General features: G+C 31.0%; 6 protein-coding genes across 12 annotated transcripts; 2 read left to right on the top strand and 4 right to left on the bottom strand.

Annotated features, from left to right (window-relative positions):
• Positions 1 to 101: 101 nt before the first annotated feature.
• LOC144472109 (pyruvate dehydrogenase phosphatase regulatory subunit, mitochondrial) lies at positions 102 to 4,719 on the bottom strand. The gene is made up of 15 exons (XM_078184833.1): positions 4,283 to 4,719; positions 3,854 to 4,120; positions 3,553 to 3,765; positions 3,279 to 3,442; positions 3,045 to 3,208; positions 2,778 to 2,961; positions 2,499 to 2,704; positions 2,114 to 2,429; positions 1,809 to 1,966; positions 1,438 to 1,586; positions 1,152 to 1,359; positions 992 to 1,081; positions 723 to 902; positions 466 to 666; positions 102 to 311 (listed from the first exon to the last, which is right to left on the bottom strand). Exons 2-15 carry the CDS (start codon positions 4,102 to 4,104, stop codon positions 102 to 104), a joined length of 2,694 nt encoding a protein of 897 aa, XP_078040959.1. The 5' UTR covers positions 4,105 to 4,120; positions 4,283 to 4,719.
• A 310-nt stretch (positions 4,720 to 5,029) lies between these two features.
• On the bottom strand, positions 5,030 to 7,341 carry LOC144472223 (LITAF domain-containing protein). Of its 3 annotated transcripts, none has more exons than XM_078185134.1 (4): positions 7,278 to 7,341; positions 6,324 to 6,454; positions 5,768 to 5,924; positions 5,030 to 5,700 (listed from the first exon to the last, which is right to left on the bottom strand). In XM_078185134.1, exons 2-4 carry the CDS (start codon positions 6,421 to 6,423, stop codon positions 5,595 to 5,597), a joined length of 363 nt encoding a protein of 120 aa, XP_078041260.1. In that variant the 5' UTR covers positions 6,424 to 6,454; positions 7,278 to 7,341; the 3' UTR covers positions 5,030 to 5,594. The 3 variants fall into 3 exon arrangements, with proteins under 3 accessions (XP_078041260.1, XP_078041257.1, XP_078041259.1); XM_078185131.1 differs by lacking the exon at positions 7,278 to 7,341 and adding an exon at positions 6,974 to 7,178; XM_078185133.1 differs by lacking the exon at positions 7,278 to 7,341 and adding an exon at positions 6,590 to 6,782.
• Positions 7,342 to 7,511: 170 nt separating this feature from the next.
• Jarid2 (Jumonji, AT rich interactive domain 2) lies at positions 7,512 to 14,964 on the top strand. The gene is made up of 13 exons (XM_078187891.1): positions 7,512 to 7,802; positions 7,872 to 7,982; positions 8,154 to 8,323; positions 8,404 to 12,073; positions 12,155 to 12,380; positions 12,465 to 12,617; positions 12,692 to 12,890; positions 12,970 to 13,118; positions 13,193 to 13,502; positions 13,581 to 13,987; positions 14,094 to 14,192; positions 14,259 to 14,561; positions 14,646 to 14,964. The coding sequence occupies exons 2-13, from the start codon at positions 7,897 to 7,899 to the stop codon at positions 14,730 to 14,732; spliced, it is 5,859 nt and encodes a 1,952-aa protein (XP_078044017.1). The 5' UTR covers positions 7,512 to 7,802; positions 7,872 to 7,896; the 3' UTR covers positions 14,733 to 14,964.
• Positions 14,821 to 18,624, bottom strand: LOC144473740 (solute carrier family 35 member C2-like). The gene is made up of 8 exons (XM_078187896.1): positions 18,509 to 18,624; positions 18,305 to 18,438; positions 17,851 to 18,078; positions 17,540 to 17,754; positions 17,389 to 17,461; positions 17,058 to 17,310; positions 16,798 to 16,973; positions 14,821 to 16,688 (listed from the first exon to the last, which is right to left on the bottom strand). Exons 3-8 carry the CDS (start codon positions 18,058 to 18,060, stop codon positions 16,335 to 16,337), a joined length of 1,281 nt encoding a protein of 426 aa, XP_078044022.1. The 5' UTR covers positions 18,061 to 18,078; positions 18,305 to 18,438; positions 18,509 to 18,624; the 3' UTR covers positions 14,821 to 16,334.
• A 1,671-nt stretch (positions 18,625 to 20,295) lies between these two features.
• LOC144473742 (SOSS complex subunit B homolog) lies at positions 20,296 to 21,500 on the bottom strand. The gene is made up of 2 exons (XM_078187903.1): positions 21,042 to 21,500; positions 20,296 to 20,951 (listed from the first exon to the last, which is right to left on the bottom strand). The coding sequence occupies exons 1-2, from the start codon at positions 21,498 to 21,500 to the stop codon at positions 20,715 to 20,717; spliced, it is 696 nt and encodes a 231-aa protein (XP_078044029.1). The 3' UTR covers positions 20,296 to 20,714.
• A 327-nt stretch (positions 21,501 to 21,827) lies between these two features.
• LOC144473741 (armadillo repeat-containing protein 1) lies at positions 21,828 to 24,551 on the top strand. 5 transcript variants are annotated; one of them, XM_078187899.1, is made up of 5 exons: positions 21,828 to 21,916; positions 22,589 to 22,693; positions 22,755 to 23,090; positions 23,166 to 23,375; positions 23,443 to 24,551. In XM_078187899.1, exons 2-5 carry the CDS (start codon positions 22,592 to 22,594, stop codon positions 23,620 to 23,622), a joined length of 828 nt encoding a protein of 275 aa, XP_078044025.1. In that variant the 5' UTR covers positions 21,828 to 21,916; positions 22,589 to 22,591; the 3' UTR covers positions 23,623 to 24,551. The 5 variants fall into 5 exon arrangements, with proteins under 5 accessions (XP_078044025.1, XP_078044024.1, XP_078044026.1 ...); XM_078187898.1 differs by having other exon boundaries at positions 21,886 to 21,971; XM_078187900.1 differs by lacking the exon at positions 21,828 to 21,916 and adding an exon at positions 22,165 to 22,327.
• The last annotated feature ends 26 nt before the right edge of the window (positions 24,552 to 24,577 follow it).

The following is a 24,577-nucleotide window of genomic DNA, read 5'->3' as shown; positions in this document are numbered from 1 at the left end:
TACAAATACGAAGTAGTGATTTATTATTGTCGCTTATTAAATAATTTATTAATTTTATTTCTATATACATTGTACACAATTTGGAGTTTGTATTGTCAACGTTACACAGCTTGCTGATCACGTGTTGCATGGTAAGAGTCTCTTTCCTTATCTGGGAATTTGGTTGGCAAATTTGGGCTATGCAGATGACATTTTGCTGGGAATTTCATACCTGCCACATCCACTTCGTAGTTCCCTGATAATACGTATTCGTTTGTTACTTCTTGAGGCTGTCCTTGCAAGTCGAAGTTTTGTATAAATCCAAGGCAAACCTACCATTAATTATTTCGTAGATAAGACAATGTATATTTATACTTTTCACATATTTTCATGCTCTATCAAAGAATTTACTAAAATAATGTTTGTTACAGTAAATTAATATTAATACACGCGTTTACAATTTAATTCAGAATATTGTATTGATACCTGTTTTCTAAATGTGAACCCGTAACCTGTAGTAGTTGTCATTCCACAATATTTTCCGTTTCTATAAATGGGCTCACCGCCCCAACACCATGAATCCAAATCAGGATCATGATCATTTAATAATAGCTGCACATATCTGCGTTTTACACCTTCCTCTCTTTGCCTCAAAAGAGCATCTCTTCCGATAAAGTTTATTGCTTTCTAGAGTATACGCAAATTTTTAATGTTGTAAAATGTATTTTGTACAGGATACTTACATCAAGTTTTACTCTCCAAGCTCTTCCACATTCCAACGGGGTTGTAAATGTATCTAAATCTTGGCCCCAAAACGCATAAAACTTTTCTATGCGTAACGCTCGTGTCGCATAATAGCCAGCATGTTTTAATCCATACTTAACTCCAGCATCTACTAATCTTGTATATACGTGTAATGCAAACTGCAAATATGTATCATATGTATTACTAACATTCATAAAATCATATAAGAAACATGAATTTCTCGGTTCATAGGGAAGTATATGCATACCTCATTTGGTATGTATAACACATAGCCAAGTTCTCCCGTATGAGTTAGATTCATTGTGCGTATTCCATTCGCAAGACCAACATCTAATTCCTTTGGAAAGAATAGATGTACATGAGAAATTCTTTTTAATTACATATAAAATCATAAGATTAATAATTACCTTGAAAGTAAAAAATGGAAAATTTCTGGGATTCAGATCAGTATCAGTTAATTCTGAAAGTAATTGTCTAGTAGCAGGACCCATGATACAGATTGCTGTATATGCTGATGTCACATCGGACACTGCAACAGCACCATCAGCAGGTAAATGACGATTAATCCAATGCTTACAGCGGGTTTGTTGAATGGTAGGAGCGATCATCATGTAACTTGAATATTAGAAGAAGAATATATGGATAACTGCATATTACATTTCAAAATTTAAGTATATCATGCACCCTACTTACTGATTAGGAGCTATACGTGCCAAACTGCAATCATTTTCATAGCCTCCACGATCATTTTGCATACCAGTGTGAATAATACTTCCTACTGGTACATCTACATCATTTGAACATAAGTATTGCAATAGATCTACTACTTCCAAGTCATTTGACTAAAAAATTCCATGAGTTATGATACTAATTACTATTCAAATACAGGACGACCCAATAAAAAGTACTACATTAAAAGTTTTCAAAACTACAGAAGTTTATTCAACCTTTACTCAATTTCTACTCTAACACTTATAGTTTTGAAAATAGTTAAGATAGTAATTTATATTGGCTCAACCTGTATATTTATTTAATGTTTATATAAATATAATATAATATCATACCCATAAGTCAATTTTAGTGAAAGACGAATAGTCGCTAAGCCCCACTGTTTCACGGCACGCAGCATATTCATCATGCACGGGTTCAAACCATGGTGGTTTACTAAATGTATTTGTGTATGCTATCTTATACCTTTGAAATCCATCTATTGTTTCCAAATCTGTGTAGCAAAGCAATCTGTGTAATAAAATTCAGTTTTTCACTTTTGCAACGAGACTATTTCCGAGACGAATTTCGTATGTCATGCGATAAATTCAATTTGGAATGATAAATTGCTACGTTTTGATACATATAACAATAGACCTACCCATGTAATCATCTAATTGGAACCAGGTTGGACGTTCGTATCCCATAACCTGGCCAAAAATAGCTCCTGCTTCTTTAAGTTTTGGATAAATTGGTGACATTCTTAAGTTTCTGCCTATTTTAAATTCATGATGCGGATATTGTAATGCATAATGCATGCCAGGAACTTCTTTTACTCGGTCACGTAAAAATTTTCGATTATTATGAAGGCCTAAAAAGCGTGACACATCTAGTTCGTACATATCTAGAGATGTCGATCCATTGACTATTAATTCTGCTGTTGCTCGCCCAACTCCACCCGCTGCCGATATACCGACCTATAGGATTTATTATATATGTAAATAAATATTTCACTATCAGTGAAAGTACAGTATAAAACCACTTACAGTTTTCATGCCAGCTGCAATATAATAATTACGTATTTCTGGTGCTTCACCTACAATCCATTTACAATCTGGAGAAAATGCATCAGGACCATTACATAATCTTTCTAAAACTGCATCTCCTAAATTCGGAATCCTATAAAGCATTTGTTCGAGTAAAATATGGAAGTGGTCCCAATCCTCTGGTAAAAATCTTTCATTTGTGCTTTCTAAAACATAATTGCTCTTAGATTTACATCTCGCTTATAACATACCAATGAAAAGTAAAAATTAATATTTTACCAGGTATTGTTCCATCCTCAAATGCCGGTTTTGCGATTGGTTCAAAACCACCAGCTAATAATCTCCCATTGTTTTCTCGAAAATAAATGTAGCCATCTAAATCTCTTATAACAGGAGTCATAGGATCTAAACCATCAATCGGTTGTGTGTGTAAATAATAATGCTCAACAGGATGAAGTGGTACCTGAGTAGTAGATATTAGACGAAAATTAATAATTTATATACAGACACTTTCTCTATAACCAATAATAGTTACATTAAACTTACCTTTACATATGGTTCACTTAATTTACCAACGTTACGTGCCCAAAATCCAGCACAATTGACGAAATGTTGACACTCAATGGTACCATGTGTTGTTTCAATAGCTTCAATTCCACCATTTTGTGTAATTACTTTTGTAACTTTACAGTTCTCAAATACTTTTACACCTACAACATTTATAAACTGACCATATCTGTAATTAAACATATATTTATACCTATAAAAGGTTGAATATACCATTCTTTTTTGCTTCCTTTATTAATGTTAAACAAATTTGATATGGATCTCCTACACCATCATCTGGAATCCATAATCCACCAACTAGATCATCCACTCGCAACATGGGACATATTTCTTGTACTTGCTTTGGTGTAACTAAATGACATTCAATATCGCGAGATCTAAACAAAATTGTAAATTAGATTGAATATTTATACTTGATTGATATCTTATAAGTTTACAATAACATTTCATTTATGATTTAATTATATATATTACTGTAATTATTTACATGGATTGTGCTTTCATTCGTCTAAATACAGTCATACGATCCCTTGTACGTGCTAAAGAAAGACTACCACATTGTTTCCAGCCAGTTGGTAAACCTTTTCCTTCCAATTCCTTGTATAAAGCTATACTATCTTGAGCAAGCTTGACCTGTGCCAAACTTGGCTTAAATGCTCCAACTAATCCTGAAGTATGCCATGTTGTTCCACCTCCAATTCTACATTTAGGACATAGAGCAGGTGAATTAAATTTTACAAAATTTATAATACTGAATACTTTGAAATTAAGTTAAGAAGAATATTCACCTGCCACTTTCTATAATAACTGTCTGATTACCCATTCCCATAAGTGAAAGATGGTAAGCAACTGCGCCACCCATAACTCCACCACCACAAATAACAACTTTTGCATCTTTAGGAAGTGGATCATCAACATCATCATTTGTTATTACTGTAGATTTTGAACTGCTATGTCTCACTCTTTGGTGATTATAAAAAACGATATTGCTCCACTTTGATACATACTTCTTACAAAGTGTCTTTGAATTTTGCCACATTGTGATCAATGTAAATCTGAAACATTTAATTAATTAGAAATAAAAACAGTTAAAAATGCAAAAGAATAAATTCGAATAACTACATATTTTTTTCTGCATGCAATGAATATTTGATTTTAATTAAGGTTAAAAAAATGATCGAATTCAAAATATATGCACTATACTTTTAATTCCTTACCTATTTCAAAATATAATTGACTTCATTAATATTTAAAAGTTTAAAATACATATCTGCTTATGTTCTGACAGATCATATGAGTTCTTTTTGGTATATAAGTCCTTTAGTAACATAAGTCTACGTATAAAATATTCTTAAAAATTAAGATGCTTTGTCTAATTATAATATAAATGTAGCTTATATTTACAATTCTATTCTGAAAATATGACGTATAAAAATGAACACTTATTCTGTAATAGTTAAAAGGTAATACAGGTTATGTAGAACGTCAACTTGTGGCGTAACTGTTTATATTACAATCTTATTCACTTGAATTATATATTGCGAAATATTTTTATAAACAAAAATGTATGAATATGTGCTACAAATTATACTGTATATCGAAATTATTTGAAAGTAAACGTTTGATGTTGAATACTACGTCATGCATTTCTAATGACAAGATAGTAAAGTCCAATACATAACTGATTTTTAAAGACACTTAGAAAACAAAATAAAATCTAAATAAATCGTTAAAAACAAAGTAAAATTAAGGACGATTCTTGCAGATAATAATCGTTTTAGACACAATATAAACTATAAGTTTAAAATAAGTTAAAAAAAACATTGTACAATTCAAATATAGACACATACCTACACATGTATGTAACCATGAGATGTGAGCCATATTAACTTACAATATTTTACACTTTCAAAACATCTAATTTATACTATAAAGAACACTCTCTTATTTAGTTAAACAAAAAATTCAATATATATTTTATTAGTCATATAATTTATAAAATACATTAACATTCATAATTGACGTTTTGTCTTCAAAGTAATTTACAAAGTGCTTGCTTTTTATATTCGAGATTCCTCAATTCCATTAGCTGCATAAAGGGTCAGTAATGCATGTTATTGTAAAAAATACAATCATTAATATATCACCCTTACTATTTAGAGAATTATCCATTTCAGATATAAATTGTGTAAATTGTATACTTCCTAACATTTTTAGAAAATATTATTTGTAGCGAATAAAACATGTGACGTATTGCCAAAAATATTTTAAAGAATATCTTGTACCTAAGTATAATTCGTATGTATATATATTACATACATTACAAAAATTAATATCGTGTAACATTTGTTGCGAACAAAGCTACCAAGGCAATTTTTTTCATTTGTACACTTGGCAGTACTGTAAGGCACTTGACAGTACAATTAAATTGTCGTGATTAGATTATTATGTGCATGTTATAACATAATCCAATCTCAAAATTCTTTCAAAGTGAAATGCAATAAAAGGAGATTCTAGTATTATGCTTCCTTATCTTCTGTAACGACCAAGGTAAGTTTTGCAGTTAGGGCAACTGTGGTGAACATCCATGCATTCATCAATACAGCAAGGAATCAAACAACATCCTAACCAGCCCCTGTGAAAATACAAAATTATGAGGATGCTTCTAATATCATTGCAAAATACATTATATTGGTGCATACCCCATTAATGCAATAACAACACCAGATATATAAGCAATCACACCAGGTTCTGTCTTTGTTGAAGTATCAATTTCTGCGTGACAAGTTGGACATATTGTATGAGTGGTTCCTGGTCCAAGTGGAACAACTGTTGTTACTATAGTTGGCCCATTGGTATCTAAATGTATAATTAGTTATTTTTCTTACATAGTTATTTATTTTTCCAATATGTTTAAGTAAAATATTTGTATATACTGAGTGATAGTCTATATAGTGAGTCACAGCTAAAATCATACACCATACATAAAAATGTTTTACATAATGTATAAATCTAACAATTTTAGTGACCAACAACAATTTGTCACTCGTGATAGCTTTTTACCAAAATAAATGAAGTTTTTATATATGATTTTACTACTATAAGCGAGAGGAACATAGATCATATTTTCATATGTACTATATAATTTTGGCCATGACTATCTATATATATATATATAGATATATATATATAGTAGACAAACATATCTATGTAATGTATTTATATCTTTAAATTTATATATATAGTGCACAAACATACAGGTTTCTGCAGGTGTAAAAGGACTAGCAGGTGGAACACCGCCTATTACCTCCGAGTAAGCAGGTGGTGCATAAGGTGGTGGTGGTCCATTTTTGTTCATGATGCTCTTGTTTTATTTATATACACAGTATCTATAATTAAACTTCATTACATAACTGTACATGAATGAACAAAAACAGTGATTAATTGTTATTATTAATTTTTACTTATTTGCATTGTCAAAAAAGACAGATAAATATAAATTTGAACAGCATTACAATACGTACGAGATAATTTTGTAAAATTTTCAATGATAAAGCAACTTTCAATTTTCAATTGACGAGTTATGCGTAAAACATAAAAGTACTCTCACACGATTAACTACATGAATAATAAATTGGATCCATTAAATGATTTCCTCTCCAAGCTTATTAAAAATAATCGAATTATTGGAATATTGTAAAATTGGTTTAGAGAATATGTATTAAATATACAGCCTGATGATTACTCATTCGAATTAAAAACAATGATTGTCCTAGATATACGTGATCTGATTGCGAAACTTGATGTCACGAATGACATCTTTGCCAAATGGAAAAAAAATGCGACACATTCGATGATCCTTTATTAATGATTGCGAAAACGCCCAGAACGCGATTAATTATGCCTACCTTAATAATACAAGAATAAATTAACCACTGCTTAATTACTTAGCCTATTCTGAACAATATCTAAGTATGTATGAATTCTGTATGTACAACATTTATAGTTTTGAAAGTGTAAACATAAGAAAGATGGTAAAATATCCTTATGCGTGTTCAAGTACGATGTACATAGATGGCGTAGTACACGTTTCATGAACATTCCATTGAAGTTACATACATATTGATCATTTGAAACTTCTATGTCCATATATTTCACTACGTTTCGAGTAATGTAACAGAATAAATAATCAATGAATTACTATTTGTTTACATTGGCGATATGTTTGTGAATATATCCACAATTTGTCTCGTAAACACTGCTTTATATATTTTTTTTTCGACCGGCCGAGACTACTTAATGTATCGCGAACAGTGTCGTACAGCAGTATGCATTGTGCGCGATGTGAACAAGGCTTGAGAAATCAATATCGTTTTATAGCGCATATCTATGTATATCTAAATCATAGATCAGAGCGTGGTATTTAATCTTACCTGGCACAATAAACAATCATTTGTAGTCCAGTGTGAAAGAGGAACAGATGTTCAGTGATACCGTATATTGTTAATTTTCGCTGTTCTACTGTATTCTACTCCGAACGAAACCTGCTCCAAAAACGCTGATCAAGCGTGCCAAGAGAAAACCCTTATAACTGCACGTTTCTTTGTCACGATTTTTTTATAATATCATATATTTTTGACTTTTTTCGTCATGATACAGTTCTTATTTTCTTGAACTACGAATTGATTATTGCTATTTTAGATTATTATCTTTTGTAACAATGACAAAAGAGATCAGGTAAAATAGTAACTTATTTTATTCAATTAATGACAAATGTGCGTGACGGTTTTTATTGTCATTTAACAGGGATCTGTTTCTATAACTCTGTAAAATGGTGTTAAGTAGAAATGATAAAAGAAAAAGAAAAGAAGGAGATCTGGTGGATCTTATGGAACCATTATCAGAATCTCCAAAGAGGTAAGTTCATAATGAAAATTTTTACTGAAAACATTCATTTTGTAGAACTGACAAATATTGTAGTAAAAATCTTTGTTGTTCTCAGAGGAACTTGCAAAATATTTGTTTTAATAAAATACAGATTATATTACAAATTTATGGCTATTTTCTCATATGCTATCTTTATTATAGAACCAAGATACATGCACAAAGAAAATTTGCACAAGGTGCAACAACAGTCTTCAATCCTTCACACACTCCAATTAAGGACAAAGAGAAAGCCAAACCACCGATTATAACAGAATTAATAACGCATAAAAGGCCGAACACAGAGGATTTTCTAACATTTTTATGCTTCAGAGGTTTATAAATTTATCATGTTTATAAATATTATTTTGTAAATATTCAATGTTACTAATTTCTGTAAAAAATCTTTATTTAGGTACATCGATTTTACCTCCAAGCTTAAATTTCTTCAATGTTAGCAACAAAAAGGAAAAATCAGATGCCAAAACAACACGTGTGTCAACAGACAAAGTTACATCTTCATCTGGAACATCCACTGAAAATCAAAAGTCAGATCAAAGCCAGAAAACTATCACCAAAATAAAATCGATTATTACAGACAAAAAAAATAACACACTGCAAAAGAATATTAATAAATTCAAAACGACCACATCCACTGTCCAAGCACTCAAGAAAAAATATCAGGAACAACGTCTTGCTAAGCAAAGAATAAAAAATAAGTTTAAAACGTCTTGTGTTATGAGGACAAGATCTTGTACAGAGAGAACACTTTTAAAGACTACAAATAAATTAGCACCCAGAAAGTTTCTGCCAAGGATTGAAACCAAAAGGCTTGGATTACGAAGTAGTGTGCTTACGGATAAGGCGAAGAAACCTTCTCCAAAAGCAAAACCTATACCACTGAAACCAAAGAAAAAAGTTCTTGTAAAACAGAAAAGCAGTGATACATCCAATTCAGAAACTACATCCGACGACGAGGAGGAACAACCTTCGGAAAAATCAGTACCGCAAGTAAAACGTACGGTACAAAAAACTGTGCAGAAGAAGATATGTACAAGAAGTAAATCTGAAATGAGAAGAATTACTCGTTCTCATAGCGGAACAATTTCCCCGAAAAACCTTTGTAGAAGACCGTCTAGGAAAACTAAAGAGGCAGCAGCAGTATACATGGAAATTCTAGGAAGAAAACTAGTAAGTCCGGACTTAGAAAACGATGACAATGTTTCTATGGATAGTTTCCCAGAACTTCCAAATGCACGTAAAATTGCACAAACAGAAAGTGAAATTAAAGCCAAAGTGAAACAACCAATTACAAAAGCAATTAATAAAAGTAAAGATAGTAAGATTACCTCTATCCAAAGCGCATCTAATAAAAGACCAGATAAAACTAAAACTAGTAAAATTACGTTCAAGAGTAAACGATTAATTAGAGTACAGAAGTATTGTGAAATAGATACTGATGAGGAATCTGTTAGTTCTAATGAAACCAGTAACACAAGACCAGTTACAAGACGAAGTTTAGGAAAATTAAATAAACCTGTTAGTAGATTTCTTAGGTCTTCTTCTAAGACTGTAGTCACGCGAATGGAAATTCAGAATAATGTAAACGTCAAATCGAAATCTCAGGTTCAAAATAATTTAAGGTTCAATAAAGACAAATTTATAATGAAACGTAAACGAGATCAGAGTTTGAATAAATCGTCTCCTCAAAAAGGTAATGGATCGAAGCAAAAAGGAACGAAAACGATTGCCAATGAAAATACGGATTCTGATGAAGAAACTTTAGGCATGTTACTTAGTAAATTGAAAAGAAAGAAAGAAGTTGACGAACAAAATGAAATCGCTGCTGTTAATGAAAATCATGAAAATGGCAATGATAATGAAAATAATATTGCTGTCACTAATGAAAACGATAATAGCAATGATAATGAAAATGACAATAATAATGATAACGAAAATGACAATGAAAACGATAATAGCAATGATAATGAAAACGAAAATGACAATGAAAACGAAAATGAGAATGAAATTGAAAATGATCATGAAAATTACAATGATAATAATAATGATAATGACAATAATAATGACAATGGAAATAGTGACAATAATGCAGATAAAGCTGTAAAGCAAACAGACGAATATTCAATAAAGATTGATCTTTCAAAAGCATCAGATGATGAAGAATCTTTTCGGGGGTTTTCAAAGAAAGCTATATCGAAAGTATTGAATTCTTGTCAGTCGCATGTTAATGTTAATCTTCTTGATTCTGAAAAATCCACTGAAAAATTGGAAATAATTGAAACAGAAACAGTGGAAAACATGGATGCACCCAAAGAAGCAGAATCTAAGGATAATTCCATCACAGTTAAAACGTCTTTTCCTGCTGTGGGTGTTTTAAATGAGGAATGCATTAAATCTGAAGATGGTCGGAAAATGAAATTAGAAGTTTTCAATGAATTAGAATCGCGAACAACATTAATAACTAGTACAGGAAAAGAATCTCTTCACAAAACAGAAATTTCTTCTACAAACGTTGTAGACATGCCTTTGTCAACGTTGCACGTGAGAAAAGAAAAGGTAAATATGTCAACTGAACAAATTGAGAAATGGTTGAACGAAAGTTCCCTTGCCAAAGAGGAGAGCAAGTTAGAGATGGAGAACGTTTCCATGTTTAAATATGAAATATGCGAGAAAAAGAGCGACGTCTCACATTTATCCATTTCAACAAAAATTCAGCATTTAGTTAGGCCAGTGAATGTCACACTTTCGAAATTAACAGAAAAAGCAAGCGTGAAAGATCGTTTAAGTGTACAGAATAAATACATACCTGTTACAACAGTGGATTCACAAACTGTTGATACGAAACAACAAAACGAATCTACCAGTATCAGCAAAAATAATGTCGATCTGAAGGAAATTATTAAAGGAAAAATTACAAAGCCAAATAAAGACCCCAGTCCTGTGGAAGACAATGACACAGCATTAAAATCCGATCACAGTTCTGCAGATGGATCTTCTGAAAAGAAGTTACCGCTCGAAAAGAAATCCATATTTCAACCAAGAAAACCATTTTTACCGAAAGTGAAAGAACGTAAAACAGTAACTCCTAATGCAAATGCATTTTCTCCAGAAAATGAAAGTAGTGTCTACGCGTTTGAAAGTGACACTGAAGTTCCTGTTAATACTCCTTTTAGACGTAAAATTCGCGAATTTAATAAGTCATCGAATGCATCGCTGGAGAATGACGCAAATAAGAATGTAGAGAAGACCAACAAAGATGATTATCAAACACCAGAATCTAAGGAAATTCCTAGCAATGTAGTTCCAAAAACAGAGAATAGGATAGTAGAATCGAAAAATACATCAAATTCATTATTAAATATTAACAGATTCGAATTGCCCAAGAATTTTGCTACATTAGCTAATATACAAGTCTTACCCTTAGATAAATTAACAACAACTTGGAGCAATGTGAACTGTAGTGCTTCAATAGCTGTCCAAGTAAATCTTGACGACAATGCACAAGCACAAGAACAAACAGTGGAGAAAGATACAAATCAACAGAAAAGCACTGAAACATCTACCCAAACAGAAAGCAGTAACGAAAATGATGATGAAAACGATGGTCAACTATTTTATATACCTTTGCAAGCAGTTACAAGAAACGGACCAAACTTAGTTCAAGGGCAACAATTGATTCAAGGTGTAGCTGTTAAACTTGGCACCGAAGGACCAAATGGACCTAATCAGAAAGTTCTTTTGAGAGCAAAGCTAGTTACTAAACCGCCGTCATCGATTGCACGGTGTCCTCCTATAGGTACAGTCCAGCCTACAACTCGTACACCACCAAACTCTACTGTATCATCAGCAGACAACCCTCTACCATCTACTTCATCAAGCACAACTTCAGTTATGGCTGCACCAAACACTGAAATTCAACCACCTTCCCCATGTAAAAACGAAACTGTACTTCAGACACCAAACAGACAGAGTAGCAGATCTGCAGCAACAGAAAAGTTAACAAAATCTCCGAAAACTTCTAGAGAGAGAAAAACGTCTATTGATTCAAATAAGAATGGAAAGAGGTGATGTCATAATTGTATAAATTATAATCATACTTAAGCAATGTTCTTGCTAATACTTATTCCCCTGTGTTTACATTTCAGATGTCAAATGAAATCTAAGCAAAAAAATACTGAAATTTGTTCGCCAACAAACAATGTAACGTTTCCAAGTGCAAAAAGCGAAAATAATGAAGCACGTTTAGTTGAAGCGCCAACTTTTCAGCCTAGTGAGAAAGATTTCCAAGATCCTTTAGAGTATATAGACAAAATAAGACCAATCGCAGAGAAGTTTGGAATATGTAGAGTTGTACCACCACCTAATTTTAAAGTAAATTTTATTAACACATGATCATTTTATTAAATATATATGCGCACATGAATTCATCCAACTTATTTTTAATTTATGATTCAGCCGGAATGTAAAGTATCCGATGATATGCGGTTTACCGCATACAATCAGTATGTACATCGTATGCTTCATAGATGGGGGCCTAATGTGAAGGAAATGATGGCGATTAAGAAATATTTAGCTACACAGAGCATAACTTTAACTCATCCACCTTGGGTAACATTTGTTTTACCATTCATTGCGTTAACATATTTTCTTTGATATGTTCGGTAATATTATGTTCTTTATAGATTGGTGGAATGGAAGTTGATTTACCTCACTTATACCAAACAGTTCAAAGCCTAGGCGGATTAAAAGAAGTTATCGAGAAAAAGAAGTGGCAAAAAGTAGCTGATGGTATGAAAATACCAAAGTCAGCTCAAGATCGTGTAACTAAATTAGATGACATTTATTGTAAATATTTACTACCATATGATACATTATCTCCAGGTATATACATAATACACGTACATGCAGAGAAGGCGTAATTGATTTTTTAAATTGCTAATCAGTAAACTCATTAATTTAGAGGAACGAGGTAAATTGTTCGATGAAGTAGAGTCGGAGTGGATGAAACGAGAAAGTAGAGCATTGCAAAGACAAAATGCACCCGTAAATGATAACGAGGAAGATGAAGAGGACGATAGTTCTGACGAATTTGAAGAATGCATTGTGAAAGTGCGTGCTTTAAAATACGTTTAATAAGTAAAATTTAATGTCTTTTATAATATATGAAATTATGTGATCCACAGGGTAGAAACATGCCATTGAATGCTTTCTATCGAATTGCGAGAAATACGCAACGTATGTGGTTCGGTGAAAATCAGCGATCTGGTAACGAAACTGAGGGTGCCTCCGCTGATGAGGTTGAAAATGCGTTCTGGAAACATGTAGCAGAAAGAAAGCGACACGTTTGCGTGCACGCTGCAAGCATTGATTCTAGCGGCCGTGGTTTTGGATTCTCAGTTGCCAAAAATAGTCCATTTGCCAGACATCCATGGAATCTTAAAGTACTTACTAACAATGCTGGTTCGGTACTTAGAGCTTTAGGTCCAATAATGGGTATGCAAAAATATACTTTAGATTTGCGTGAATAACAAAATATTTGATTTCATTGCAAATTAATAATATTAATTACAGGCGTGACAGTGCCAACACTTCATGTTGGTATGTTATTTAGTGCTTGTTGTTGGTACCGCGATCCTCATGGTCTTCCATGGATAGAGTATTTGCATACTGGAGCTAAAAAAATCTGGTATGGTATACCAGATGAACACAACAATAATTTCAGAGAAGCTTTGTCAAAAATGGTTCCGCGTTATTGCAAAAATAAAACTATATGGTTACCTTCTGATACAGCAATGGTTCCTCCAGAACTGTTGGTTAGTAATGGAGTATCATTGTGCCAGACAGTACAAGAACCAGGCCAATTTATAATTGTATTCCCGAAAGCTTTTACATCAAGTATATGTACTGGTTATGTAGTATCTGAAAGTGTTTACTTTGCACAATTATCTTGGTTAGAAACTGCTGAACAAGTGTTTAAAGTAAGCAAAAACAATTCTTCGTTCTTTATTGTATTATAGAAAATTGAACATCATTAATTACAATTTAGTTGTACAATGAAATAATGGTTTCGTATAATTACTTTAGGACATACAAGATAGCTGTGAACCATCAATATTTTCATTTGAAAGGTTGCTATTTAACATTATTAACGACTCTAGATCGCATATAGATGTAATGAAACAGGTAAATATTGTAAGCTACTATTATAAGTTATTATATTATTTCGAGTTTTAACAAATTATTTTGTAGATTTTACCGAGTGTGATTAAAATTCGGGAAAAGGAAATAACTTGCCGACAGCAATTAGAAGCAGTTGGTCTTACAAATACAGAAAGATTACCATTGCCGGATAGTGGAAAACGAAAGAAAGGGAAAAAAGTAAAAGAAGATGATGGCGATTTTGAATGCGAAACTTGTAGAGCTAATCTATTCGTTTCACTAGTTAGTAATTCACAAGATGACAGTGTCTATTGCCTACCACATGCATTGCAATTACTTAATAAGAAGAAGCAAGCTTTAAAATACTGTACGTTAATGTACACATACAACGAGGTAAGATTTTGTTGTACATGTATTTTTTCGATAGAAATAAAGTATACTTCAAATTAATAATAATTCTTTAATTTTTATTCACAGGATGAATTAGATGATTTAATTCATAAATTAGAAGACAGAATTGAAGCCAAATCTAAAAAGACTAATCAAATTAAACAAATTAAATAACGAGTTTATGGATCTATTTATTAAATTATATAGGTATCAATTATTTATTAATCTATATCAAAATACTATCGAGATTTTGTTAAGTATATACACCGTATTTATTCATTTTATTATAATAACGCAATTGTACATACAAATAAGTTTGTTCATTTTATGTTTCATTTAGAATATATTTAAAAAAAAACGACTTCGTACATTTTTTATATGAACGCAATTACTAATATTATATTCTGTTTCTATGTACGAGACTTATACATATATTTCTTTCTGCTTTATTCTTATGTATTTACAAGTAAGAAATGTGTATATCTTTTAGTTATTTAAACAAAACTTATAAAATTACAAAAATATAATTACATTTAATAGTCCTTGTATTAAATAAACGCTATAGCATTTATTATTTAAAATAAGTAGATAGTAAAATAATAGTACACTTATACAGACATACATATATATATATATATATATATAAATATATATAAAGTTTATTATGAATACGTGGAAATTATAATGCAAAAAAGTATATAATATCCTCAATATGAGAACATATAAATTAAATTAATTTTTGGCAAGGTAACATAATAGATACGACTATACAAATCAATCCACAGCATATCATAAACTGAATGAACATTGTATTACATCACAACATTAATTTCCGGAGAATTTACAAATACTGTGTTCCATTTAAGTAATAAAACGAAATATTGTAAGAAATTATTTCGCAAACACAATAAAATTACTATTAAACAGTAATAAACACATTTTTTGTGCGTTTGTATTTACATAAGTCTTAAAGAAAAAATAACAAATGTTAATGTCTTAAAAAAATTTTAACGGATGAAATTGCACTTAATATTATCAAATCTTTAATCACAATTTTTAACAGTTTACAATACATATACTTTACGTTCAGTACATATAGAATTATGTATTATTATACTGTGCGCTTATCGGTATTTCAATTTTTTACAAAATAAACAAGCGCGACAATTATAAATAAATTAGAAAATTATATAATTTTAATCGGTAAGACAATTATGCAACATTTCGAGACAGACTATTACCACTGTAATTTACAAGAAAAAGCGAATCATTTGTACATAAAAGCAACAAATTAATTCAATTTACAAAGAAAATGACTGATTGATTTTTTTGTACAACTCCACTCTTTCAATAGTTTCTTTCGCACACTGTCCATTTATATAATTAAACGTCGACACCGAGGATCAATATTTTATTACACATTATGAACGCATTTTGATTACACATAATTTGATATATTAATATAATTATTAACGATAATGGACAAGCGAAACTATATTGAATAATCAATAATGCGCATAAAGGGTCAGGTTCAGTAATGCTGATTTGTGCTCAACCTTTTGGATATTTTAAAGCAAATTTAGTATGGTAAAAATAAAATTTGCAAATACGGAATGTAATCTGAAATTAATAATTAGAAATGAAAGTCGATTACCTGTGTAAAATACACATTTTTCGTATATAATTTGGAGTAAACAAAATGTATATTGGACACAGTACAGGTCTTTTGTTAAATAAATATTTTTTTCTGATCATTAATATTAAGGTATGTACAGTTTACTGTTCTCTACGCTGTACTATATTAGACAATATCTGAGACGAATTTTCATGTTCTTTAATCACATCGTCTTCATCCGAACTGAAGTCCGCATTTAAAAGATTTGTTAAAGATGTTGATTTTTGTGTTAATAGAGGTAAACTTGTATCAAGTCTTTCTTCATTTTTAATGTTAATATTCATCGAAGAATTCAATTGTAATTCCAGGTTTTCAGTTTCTTTATTCCTACTTGATACTACTTTTTGAATAGTATGAATTATAATTCCGCCGAAGCACATTAACAATCCTATAAAGTTAAATCCGCTCATTTGATCTCCTTTCCATTCAACGGCCAAAATTAACATACACATTTCCTATAAAGAGTTTTATGAGAATAAAATTTCATTTATCTAAAAAGTCCACATAGCAGGACTAAATATTTCAAATAAATTTATAATACATAACTCAGTGCTATTACTTTACCTTAATTATTCCTGTAATCGCAAGTGTTAGACTAGAAGTGTATCTAACAACTAAATATTCCATAACTTCCATATGGAAAGCGATAATAGCAGATCCTAACACAGCACTTGTAGTCATAACAATAGAATGAGCATCATTCCAATCAGTAGTTTGTAAATAATTATATAAACTTGACCCTAAAAATAAAAAATGTTTGCTTCATATAATTCTTAGTACCAACAAGTCTCAATGACATAATCGGTATACATATTCAGTATTACCTTCAAACAATAACATCACAGGTACAATAGGCAGTAGCATCCATAATTGCATATAATACATCATATCAATTGGACTTTTTATCCCCATTTTAGATTTCTGCATGACGAGTTGTGTCATAGTCCAGCGGATACCACTCGAAAATGATGCTAATAGGCAAATTAAAAATCCAAATATGCCAAATTGTGTAGATTTATATGTAAACATAAATAAACCGCTTGATATCATCACTACAATACATACTAACGACCAAGACTACAAAAAAAAAATATTTTATTTATCATATATTATTAACGATTTATGAAACATAGAAAATACATTTATTATCATTACCTTTTTTTCTAACTTTAAGATGAGGGCAAAACCAAGAATAAAAATAATAGTCGTTGATTTCGTCATAGTATACCTAAACAAAAACAATAATGTATTGATATACACCAGCATGTATATTTGACTTGGATGATAATTAAATATTTATACATACAGTGACATTGTAATTAATGAAAGTGCCCAGTTGGATAAACCAACATCAAGGCCACTTGCTATACCTATTGGCATAACCATCCATATTATGCTTTTCCAAGGAAGTTTCAATTGCTGTTGTCCTTTGTAACATGTTCGAAAACATCTTCTTATGGCAGATAACAAAAACTTCACTATTAGGTGACATATCACTACTGTTAGTGGAAAATTAAAACCCTAAAATTCAATAAATGGTAATTAAAGATAAATAGTTGAACTAAAAAGAGATGATATAGATATACAGAGAGTTACTCTGTTAGTGATTATACTCACATAACTATTATAAAGCCATTTTACATAAAATGTTAAGCCTACGGATAAAACGAAATAGTTAATAATTAATATGATCTTCTGGAAGGCCCTCTTCCAAAAAGAAGTCTCTTTTTTTGATGTAGTTGAAAAATCTTGAACAGATGGAAGGAAATATTCTGCTTTATCTTCTGCATCTTTAGCAATTTGATATTTTATATGTGATCTTGTCATACTTCAAAAAAATATAACCTGTAAATATAAATTAATATTAAATACAGTAATACATACAAACATGTATGCGTATACATATATATTTATTATGGTTTAAAAAGCAACAACAACGTTTGAGTGTAGTGGAATATTTAGGAAAACAGCTTATATTAATAATATGAGTCAGTAGAGTTCATTAAAAATTATAACGTTGAAGAAAGTAACATAATGTTAGAAATTTTCGTATACAATCTGTTATACGTACCGCCTTTTCCGGCTTCATATATGTAAAAATAGTTATAAAATTGTTACGTTTGACGTTTGACATCTGCTGTGAAATCATATGTTTAATAACAGGGATACTCGCACAACACCAAAGACATAATTGTTATCTTCATTCTGGAAATGCACAAAAGTTGCCGATTACAAACGTAAATAAAGTTTTAAAGAACGCAGTATTGAAACATACTTCTTCGCCACTTGCTCGCCAGTGTTGACACCAGGGCACAAAGGATTTCAACAGAACTGAAACTTCGACTTTATTGAGAGCCAATTTCTAATGTGTACACGTATCATATGTACGGAACAATTCCATGAATATAGCTCCAGAACTTCGTAACATCGATAACGAAAAGTTAAGAATAAAGCTTAAATATCAATTGAAATATTTTATTTAAATTTTGTATGCCTATATTCTATTTGACAAAATTATAAAAATTATACAAACCACAGAAAATGTTTAGAAAATCTGCAGGATTGTATTTTTCTCTGGAATTTAGTTTATGGGTTTCATCATTAGGCGGTGCTGCGTACAAAACATTTCTAACAGCAACAGTTTACACTATGTACAGTAATAGGTCCTCCTGCAGACTTCTAGGACGCAGCGCGGTCCGTTAGCAAGGGTTAATCTAGAAATTTCCTTTGCTCCGATTGGTTGGCAATTTACTGATAAGAATTTCGTTTTCTTTCTACAGTAGTTCGACGAAGATGGATGCGCAGTAAAATGGTGGGGGATGCGCGAGCCAGCTTAGAAAGCATGAAAAGTGTATAGAGGTAGGAGCCATTGTACATCGTCGATTGTTGATTCATTCGATAAAGTGTAGGACGTGTGCGTGTGGTAGATCAATGCATAAACATAATCTACAGGTATGGATAACAATGTTATCTTGTTGAAGCTGTACGTGTTATCTTGTTTACATTACTTTACACCGTCTATTATTTTAAATTTACTACTTAAATCGCATAGATATTAAACCACAATCTTATCTTTGTTTCCTTGAACAAGTTTACATACATACGATCTGAAGTACATCTAAACAGGATATAAATAATTTATGTACATAATGATTTCATTATCAAAATTTTTATTTGTTTAAAAATTCCATTTCGTCTATTATATAATAAATAACACTGTACAAATATTTTTTTCAAATTTCATATTTTTTAACAGACGCAACTTATAATTACGTGTATTTGTAAATATTAAATAGAATTTACAAAAAATGTTTACTAATGTACATGTTATTCGAAGATGGAATAAAATACAATATAGGTACATAGATCCTTTCAATTATAATTACCTTAGTAAGAAGTGTCACTGAGAAATGTTTGTAAACAATCAGACAAAATCTATTTTCTATTATGTACATAGTAGACGTGAATGGCAAATATTGTTTTTGATTACTCCATCCCTAAACTAGAAATAGAGTAAAAAAGACAGAATTTTAGCCAGTAAAAGACCAGCAAATCCAGTCTATAGCTTACCTTCATATTTTATTTCAGATTTAGATAAAGTGTCAACACCAATCTTCAGATATGAACCATGACTTGGGTTTATCTGAATGTATTCATAAGAGGCTTGGTATCTCATCGAGGGTCTCGTGCGAGCGATAACATGTTGCATTAATTAGTATATCGCTGAGAACTGTAAACAAACACACAAAATATTCAATCAAAACATTAATACATGTCCGTACAATTAGAACACAAGATTCCATAAGGATAATGTATTCCTCTGTGAGATGGAGAGCAATTTATCTTACAAGTTGCAAACACTATGGTCATTGCATTTGATAATGTTACAACGAAAATCATCACTTAAATCGTCTCGATGGTAGGATTTTTCGGTAGAAAACGTATTCGAGCGGCGATGCGTGTACGTTGGGTTCAATAAATTTAAATTATATAAATAGTATAAATAATGCTTGTACATACATAAGGTTCAGTTTCTTTTTTATAAAATATATTTTAAAAAACTACTAAACAAAATTATTTACTAATTAAATGCAGATTACATATATACTGTATTTTATATACTATATTAGTTTATCAGAATAAGTGAAAAATTTTGATACATTTATAATGAATTGAAGACAATCGGCTAATATAATTTTATACAACTAATGCTTGAAATATAGTATAAATCAAAGACATTATCATCAAATAACAATTTAATTATTTGATAATTAAATTATCAACTATTATATTTACGCTAGTGTTTACAGTTCGATTGTCTTTAATTCATATATTGTTTTAATCAGACTCTATCGTATACATTGATTCATGAATACACATATACAGGATTGTTACAAAAACAGTATATTACAGTTGTCCTGAATGTAATCAGTTTCATATTCATATTACACATATATTATTAGTCGTTTTTTGTTTGTGTGTTATCTACGATCACTACGTCCACCATTTCGATAGCCGCCGCGACCACGGGAATTAGTTTTTGTTGCAACTGTGGTTTTTGTTGTTGATTCACCAGAATATCTTGCAGACCCTCCTGGTAATCCCGAAGAATTACCTCCGTTTCCACCATTGTTACCATTACTACCATTTCCACTTTTTGTTGTTGCAGTACTACCTGACGTGCCACTGGCAGGTGTAGTTGAATTACTTTGAATTGCCTATGAGGAAATAAACCAAAATAGGAACATTACAATTAAACTGATACATCCAGCATTATAACATTATAAGCAATTTGAAAAGCAAAATACCAGTGGTTGTCTTCCTGGTTGACCAGCTATATTATTTGCATTTCCATTATTTGTAATACTATTGTTAACATTGCTACCAGGTGGTCCAGATCCGCTTTGATTAATCAGTTGTTGGGCTAAAGCAGGATTTGGTTCACTCATATTTAACTGTTCATTTATAACCATACAGAATTCCCCAATTTTCTGAATATCTCCATTCTTTCCTGAATACAATGTCAAGCATTGTCTCCAAACGGATGCGTATCCTTTCGTCAATCTAACTATATCACCCGGAACTAAAAGTTGGCCAGGTTCATCCCAAATTGAAACGTTCATACATGCAGTACTGTCCGCCACTTTAAACGTTCGAACTTCGCGGTTTTCTTTAGTGATAGTAGGATGGCCAACTTCCAGAACAATAAACACCACATTAATGTTTTTCTGGCCCGGCCGTATATCTTTTATTAGCACGTATTCCATTGTTCTAATAATCAATGTCCACTCTACACTAGCACACTTTACAAACAATCACCTGCACAAGCGAATTTCAAAATACGTCAGCTGTATGTTTCTACTTTACGTGTCGTTTAATTCAACTTCCCTATTGCCCTCAACAGCCGTCAGAGATTGACTACTATATCAGCCTCTGTTTGGAAATGCTTAAAAAACCACTAATAGAAATCTAAAGCTCTCGATCCCGTAAAATAAGAAAGAAGTTCATTAAAGAAGTAATACGGGTGTTGTGCTGTTGGTAGTTGATAGAGCTAATGTCGGCCATCTTATTCTAGTACGTCATTCAAACACCAGTTTCGCTACTATACTACAATATGCGCGTCATCGAAACAATTTGGTAGCAGCTGGCATTAGCATGACTGTTGCTATTATTACTACGTAGGGTAATACTGATACATCTATCTGAATTACGCATGTGTATTATACGTATTTATACATGTACGTGTATTATGTACATATGGATACTTTTATGCACGTGTTACATTCGTACACAATTTATGTATGCGCTGGACGTACACAAACTTCATAAATTTGTGATTTTTTTAAAAATACTTCTTGTCTTTCAGAATATCGTTTCGCGTTAGGTATAGATTTAAATGTTTTTCGAACTCTCACAGTTATTCTAGTATCTTCATTCAAGTAAAGCCGATTTGGCACTGATTTTCCTTGATTTTCTTAAACCGTCCGCACTGACCTTATATTATTGATTGCTGAAATTTTTTAAGCAGCAGATTGCCTATGATTTGAGATGACACATGTTATAACTAGACCGTAAAGAAGTAGAACTTGACCCAGTGAGTAGTTTAAAACTTGTTCTAAGCATTGAAATGTCATGTCTTCGTGAACGTGGAATCGTTCGGCTACCGTGAAACGTAACTGTGATTCGTTTGTACTTTATTTAATAAAAATATAAATCAAAATGCTATTATGTAGTTTTTCGAATAGCTAGCATTGCTATCAAATAAATAGTCGTATAACGTGACCAGATGTATACTGTTTGTTTTCTTCGATCGTATTGTTTTAAGATCAACTAAATGTAAACATTACGTTTACAGATAATGGACGTGGACGACTCTGTAGATCCAAAAAAATTGAAAGCAACACTTGAAACATACAAAAAATTGGCCAACGATGTTGCAAATCATGACACAATTTTGAAGGTAAGTTTTTTTTGTTAAATATAGTGCTATGTTATTGTGATCACAAATTTTTTTATTCCAGGACAAAACAGTTCTTTCGTACGTAGCATTTGTCCTTGAAGCATCAGATTTGGAGATTATTAATTTGGGTTTAGACATTTTAGAACTGTTTGTTAAAAATGTAGAAAATTATGTGCACATAACCTCTACCTTTGGGGTTCGTGAAGCATTGGATGCCATTATAGACAAGTATAATATTGAAGAACCAAAGATAGCCAAACGAGCTCAGTCTATTAAAGATGACATAGAGAGAATGAAACCCCCAATATACAATTTGCATAGTCGATGTAGAAGAGTCATTGAACCAAAGAAATTAAAAACCCATGTTGTTATGTTACACGTTCAAGGCTTGTTACCAGTAAATATTATTGATATATACATATGTAATTTTTATATTAAGATTAACATCTAACATTAATAACATATTACGTAGGAGACTCGTTCAGAGTTGGAATCAATACTAATAAGAATTGATGGATTGGTTTCCCTTGTTGTTGATGTAGAACATCAGCGTGTCACAATGCGTACTTTAAGCTATGTCACAGCAAAACAGATTGCAGAAGCTATTCGAAATAATACAGACAATATGGAAGCTAGATTAGTGGCCAGAAACAAGCTTAATCAAGAGTATCTTGTTACATTGGTAAATATTTAATTGCGTATGTTGAAATTGTGTGCACACATATATTAAAAATGTAATACATTTATAGATTCATACAAATGAAGACAGTGATGATGCAGACGAAGATATGCCAGATTACTTACCTGAGGAAGAAGAGCAAGATGAAGAGAAAGAAGGTGTTGTATCTCTGTTTACTGGATTAAGGCAAAGTGCATCGTCATTGTATAAAAGTACCACCGAATTTCTTCAAAACTCATTCTATTGGTGAATTCAAATATAGTAACATTAAGTATAATTTTTTACACTATGATTATTGAACAATTTGGTAAAAGTAGAAAAGGTTTGAGATTGTTAATTTGATAAAAGAATGGTTTTTTAAGAAACTTACTTTAACAATTTTCATTAATTAGTCTAATAACATTTTTTAACTTTTATTTCTTTTATGTTGTAATCATGTGTTAGACGTATTTATTGCAAAAATGACATGACTACAACAGACATCCGTTAAGTTTTTTTTATGTATTTTTAAGAATACTAGTATAGACACATTGGTAAATATTAACTAAATCAATTTGACTTAACATACATTAAAGTTAACGAAAATTCGGTGTTAATATTAAAAAATCCATTTTAATTAAACAATTCGGTGTATTAAGTGTCTTAAAAACTTATAATTGATCAAGAAATTGTTAAATTGAAACGCGAATATACAAAATAATTAGTTTTGAGATTTTTGCATGATTCTGTACAGAATTTACACATAGATTGTTGAGTTACTAAATGTATATACAATTGTATGAGATAAAGACTTTATCATTGGTATATGTACAATAAATGTAGCATTTATGTTATAAAACATCATTTATTTAGAATTTCATTAAATATTTGTTCTTTAGTCATGCTTTGACGACTGTTTCATTTTCTGAGTACATATTTCATTTTTATATACATGTCAAGTTCGTTGCATTAGATATTGCATACAAATACATTTTTCATTATTTTAATGTTATTGAAAACAGGCTGTGCAAATATTTATTTTATGTAACTTAATAAGTTGATATACTTCAAAACGATAGGAAAGAGAAACATTAATATTATTTGTCCAATTGTGTAACTGAATCTGAAATTATTATTTCATTTATACGAAATTCAAATATAGTATTCAATATATAATATTGTGTGAATAAAGTGCGAAATAAAACCCTTTAAATCAGTTATTGTAA

The sequence above is a fragment of the Augochlora pura genome, chromosome 7 (genome assembly GCF_028453695.1).
Source record: "Augochlora pura isolate Apur16 chromosome 7, APUR_v2.2.1, whole genome shotgun sequence".
In the NCBI taxonomy this organism is placed as follows: Eukaryota; Metazoa; Arthropoda; class Insecta; order Hymenoptera; family Halictidae; genus Augochlora; species Augochlora pura.
This window is presented reverse-complemented; position numbering and strand designations above follow the sequence as displayed.

Coding starts and splice junctions, on each gene's coding strand:
- LOC144472109 (XM_078184833.1), bottom strand. CDS start 4,104: ATGTGGCAAAATTCAAAGACACTTTGTAAGAAGTATGTATCAAAGTGG. Junction 3,209..3,278: donor AAAGGAAGCAAAAAAGAATG/GTATATTCAACC, acceptor TAAATGTTGTAG/GTGTAAAAGTATTTGAGAAC. Junction 1,967..2,113: donor CCAATTAGATGATTACATGG/GTAGGTCTATTG, acceptor TTTGCTACACAG/ATTTGGAAACAATAGATGGA.
- LOC144472223 (XM_078185134.1), bottom strand. CDS start 6,423: ATGAACAAAAATGGACCACCACCACCTTATGCACCACCTGCTTACTCG. Junction 5,925..6,323: donor TTTTACACCTGCAGAAACCT/GTATGTTTGTGC, acceptor TTATACATTTAG/ATACCAATGGGCCAACTATA. Junction 5,701..5,767: donor GTTGTTATTGCATTAATGGG/GTATGCACCAAT, acceptor GTATTTTCACAG/GGGCTGGTTAGGATGTTGTT.
- Jarid2 (XM_078187891.1), top strand. CDS start 7,897: ATGGTGTTAAGTAGAAATGATAAAAGAAAAAGAAAAGAAGGAGATCTG. Junction 12,618..12,691: donor CTTTAACTCATCCACCTTGG/GTAACATTTGTT, acceptor TGTTCTTTATAG/ATTGGTGGAATGGAAGTTGA. Junction 13,119..13,192: donor TTGAAGAATGCATTGTGAAA/GTGCGTGCTTTA, acceptor TGTGATCCACAG/GGTAGAAACATGCCATTGAA.
- LOC144473740 (XM_078187896.1), bottom strand. CDS start 18,060: ATGACAAGATCACATATAAAATATCAAATTGCTAAAGATGCAGAAGAT. Junction 17,311..17,388: donor TCTTAAAGTTAGAAAAAAAG/GTAATGATAATA, acceptor TTTTTTTTGTAG/TCTTGGTCGTTAGTATGTAT. Junction 16,689..16,797: donor CGATTACAGGAATAATTAAG/GTAAAGTAATAG, acceptor AACTCTTTATAG/GAAATGTGTATGTTAATTTT.
- LOC144473742 (XM_078187903.1), bottom strand. CDS start 21,500: ATGGAATACGTGCTAATAAAAGATATACGGCCGGGCCAGAAAAACATT. Junction 20,952..21,041: donor AACCAGGAAGACAACCACTG/GTATTTTGCTTT, acceptor ATTTCCTCATAG/GCAATTCAAAGTAATTCAAC.
- LOC144473741 (XM_078187899.1), top strand. CDS start 22,592: ATGGACGTGGACGACTCTGTAGATCCAAAAAAATTGAAAGCAACACTT. Junction 22,694..22,754: donor ATCATGACACAATTTTGAAG/GTAAGTTTTTTT, acceptor TTTTTATTCCAG/GACAAAACAGTTCTTTCGTA. Junction 23,376..23,442: donor AAGAGTATCTTGTTACATTG/GTAAATATTTAA, acceptor ATACATTTATAG/ATTCATACAAATGAAGACAG.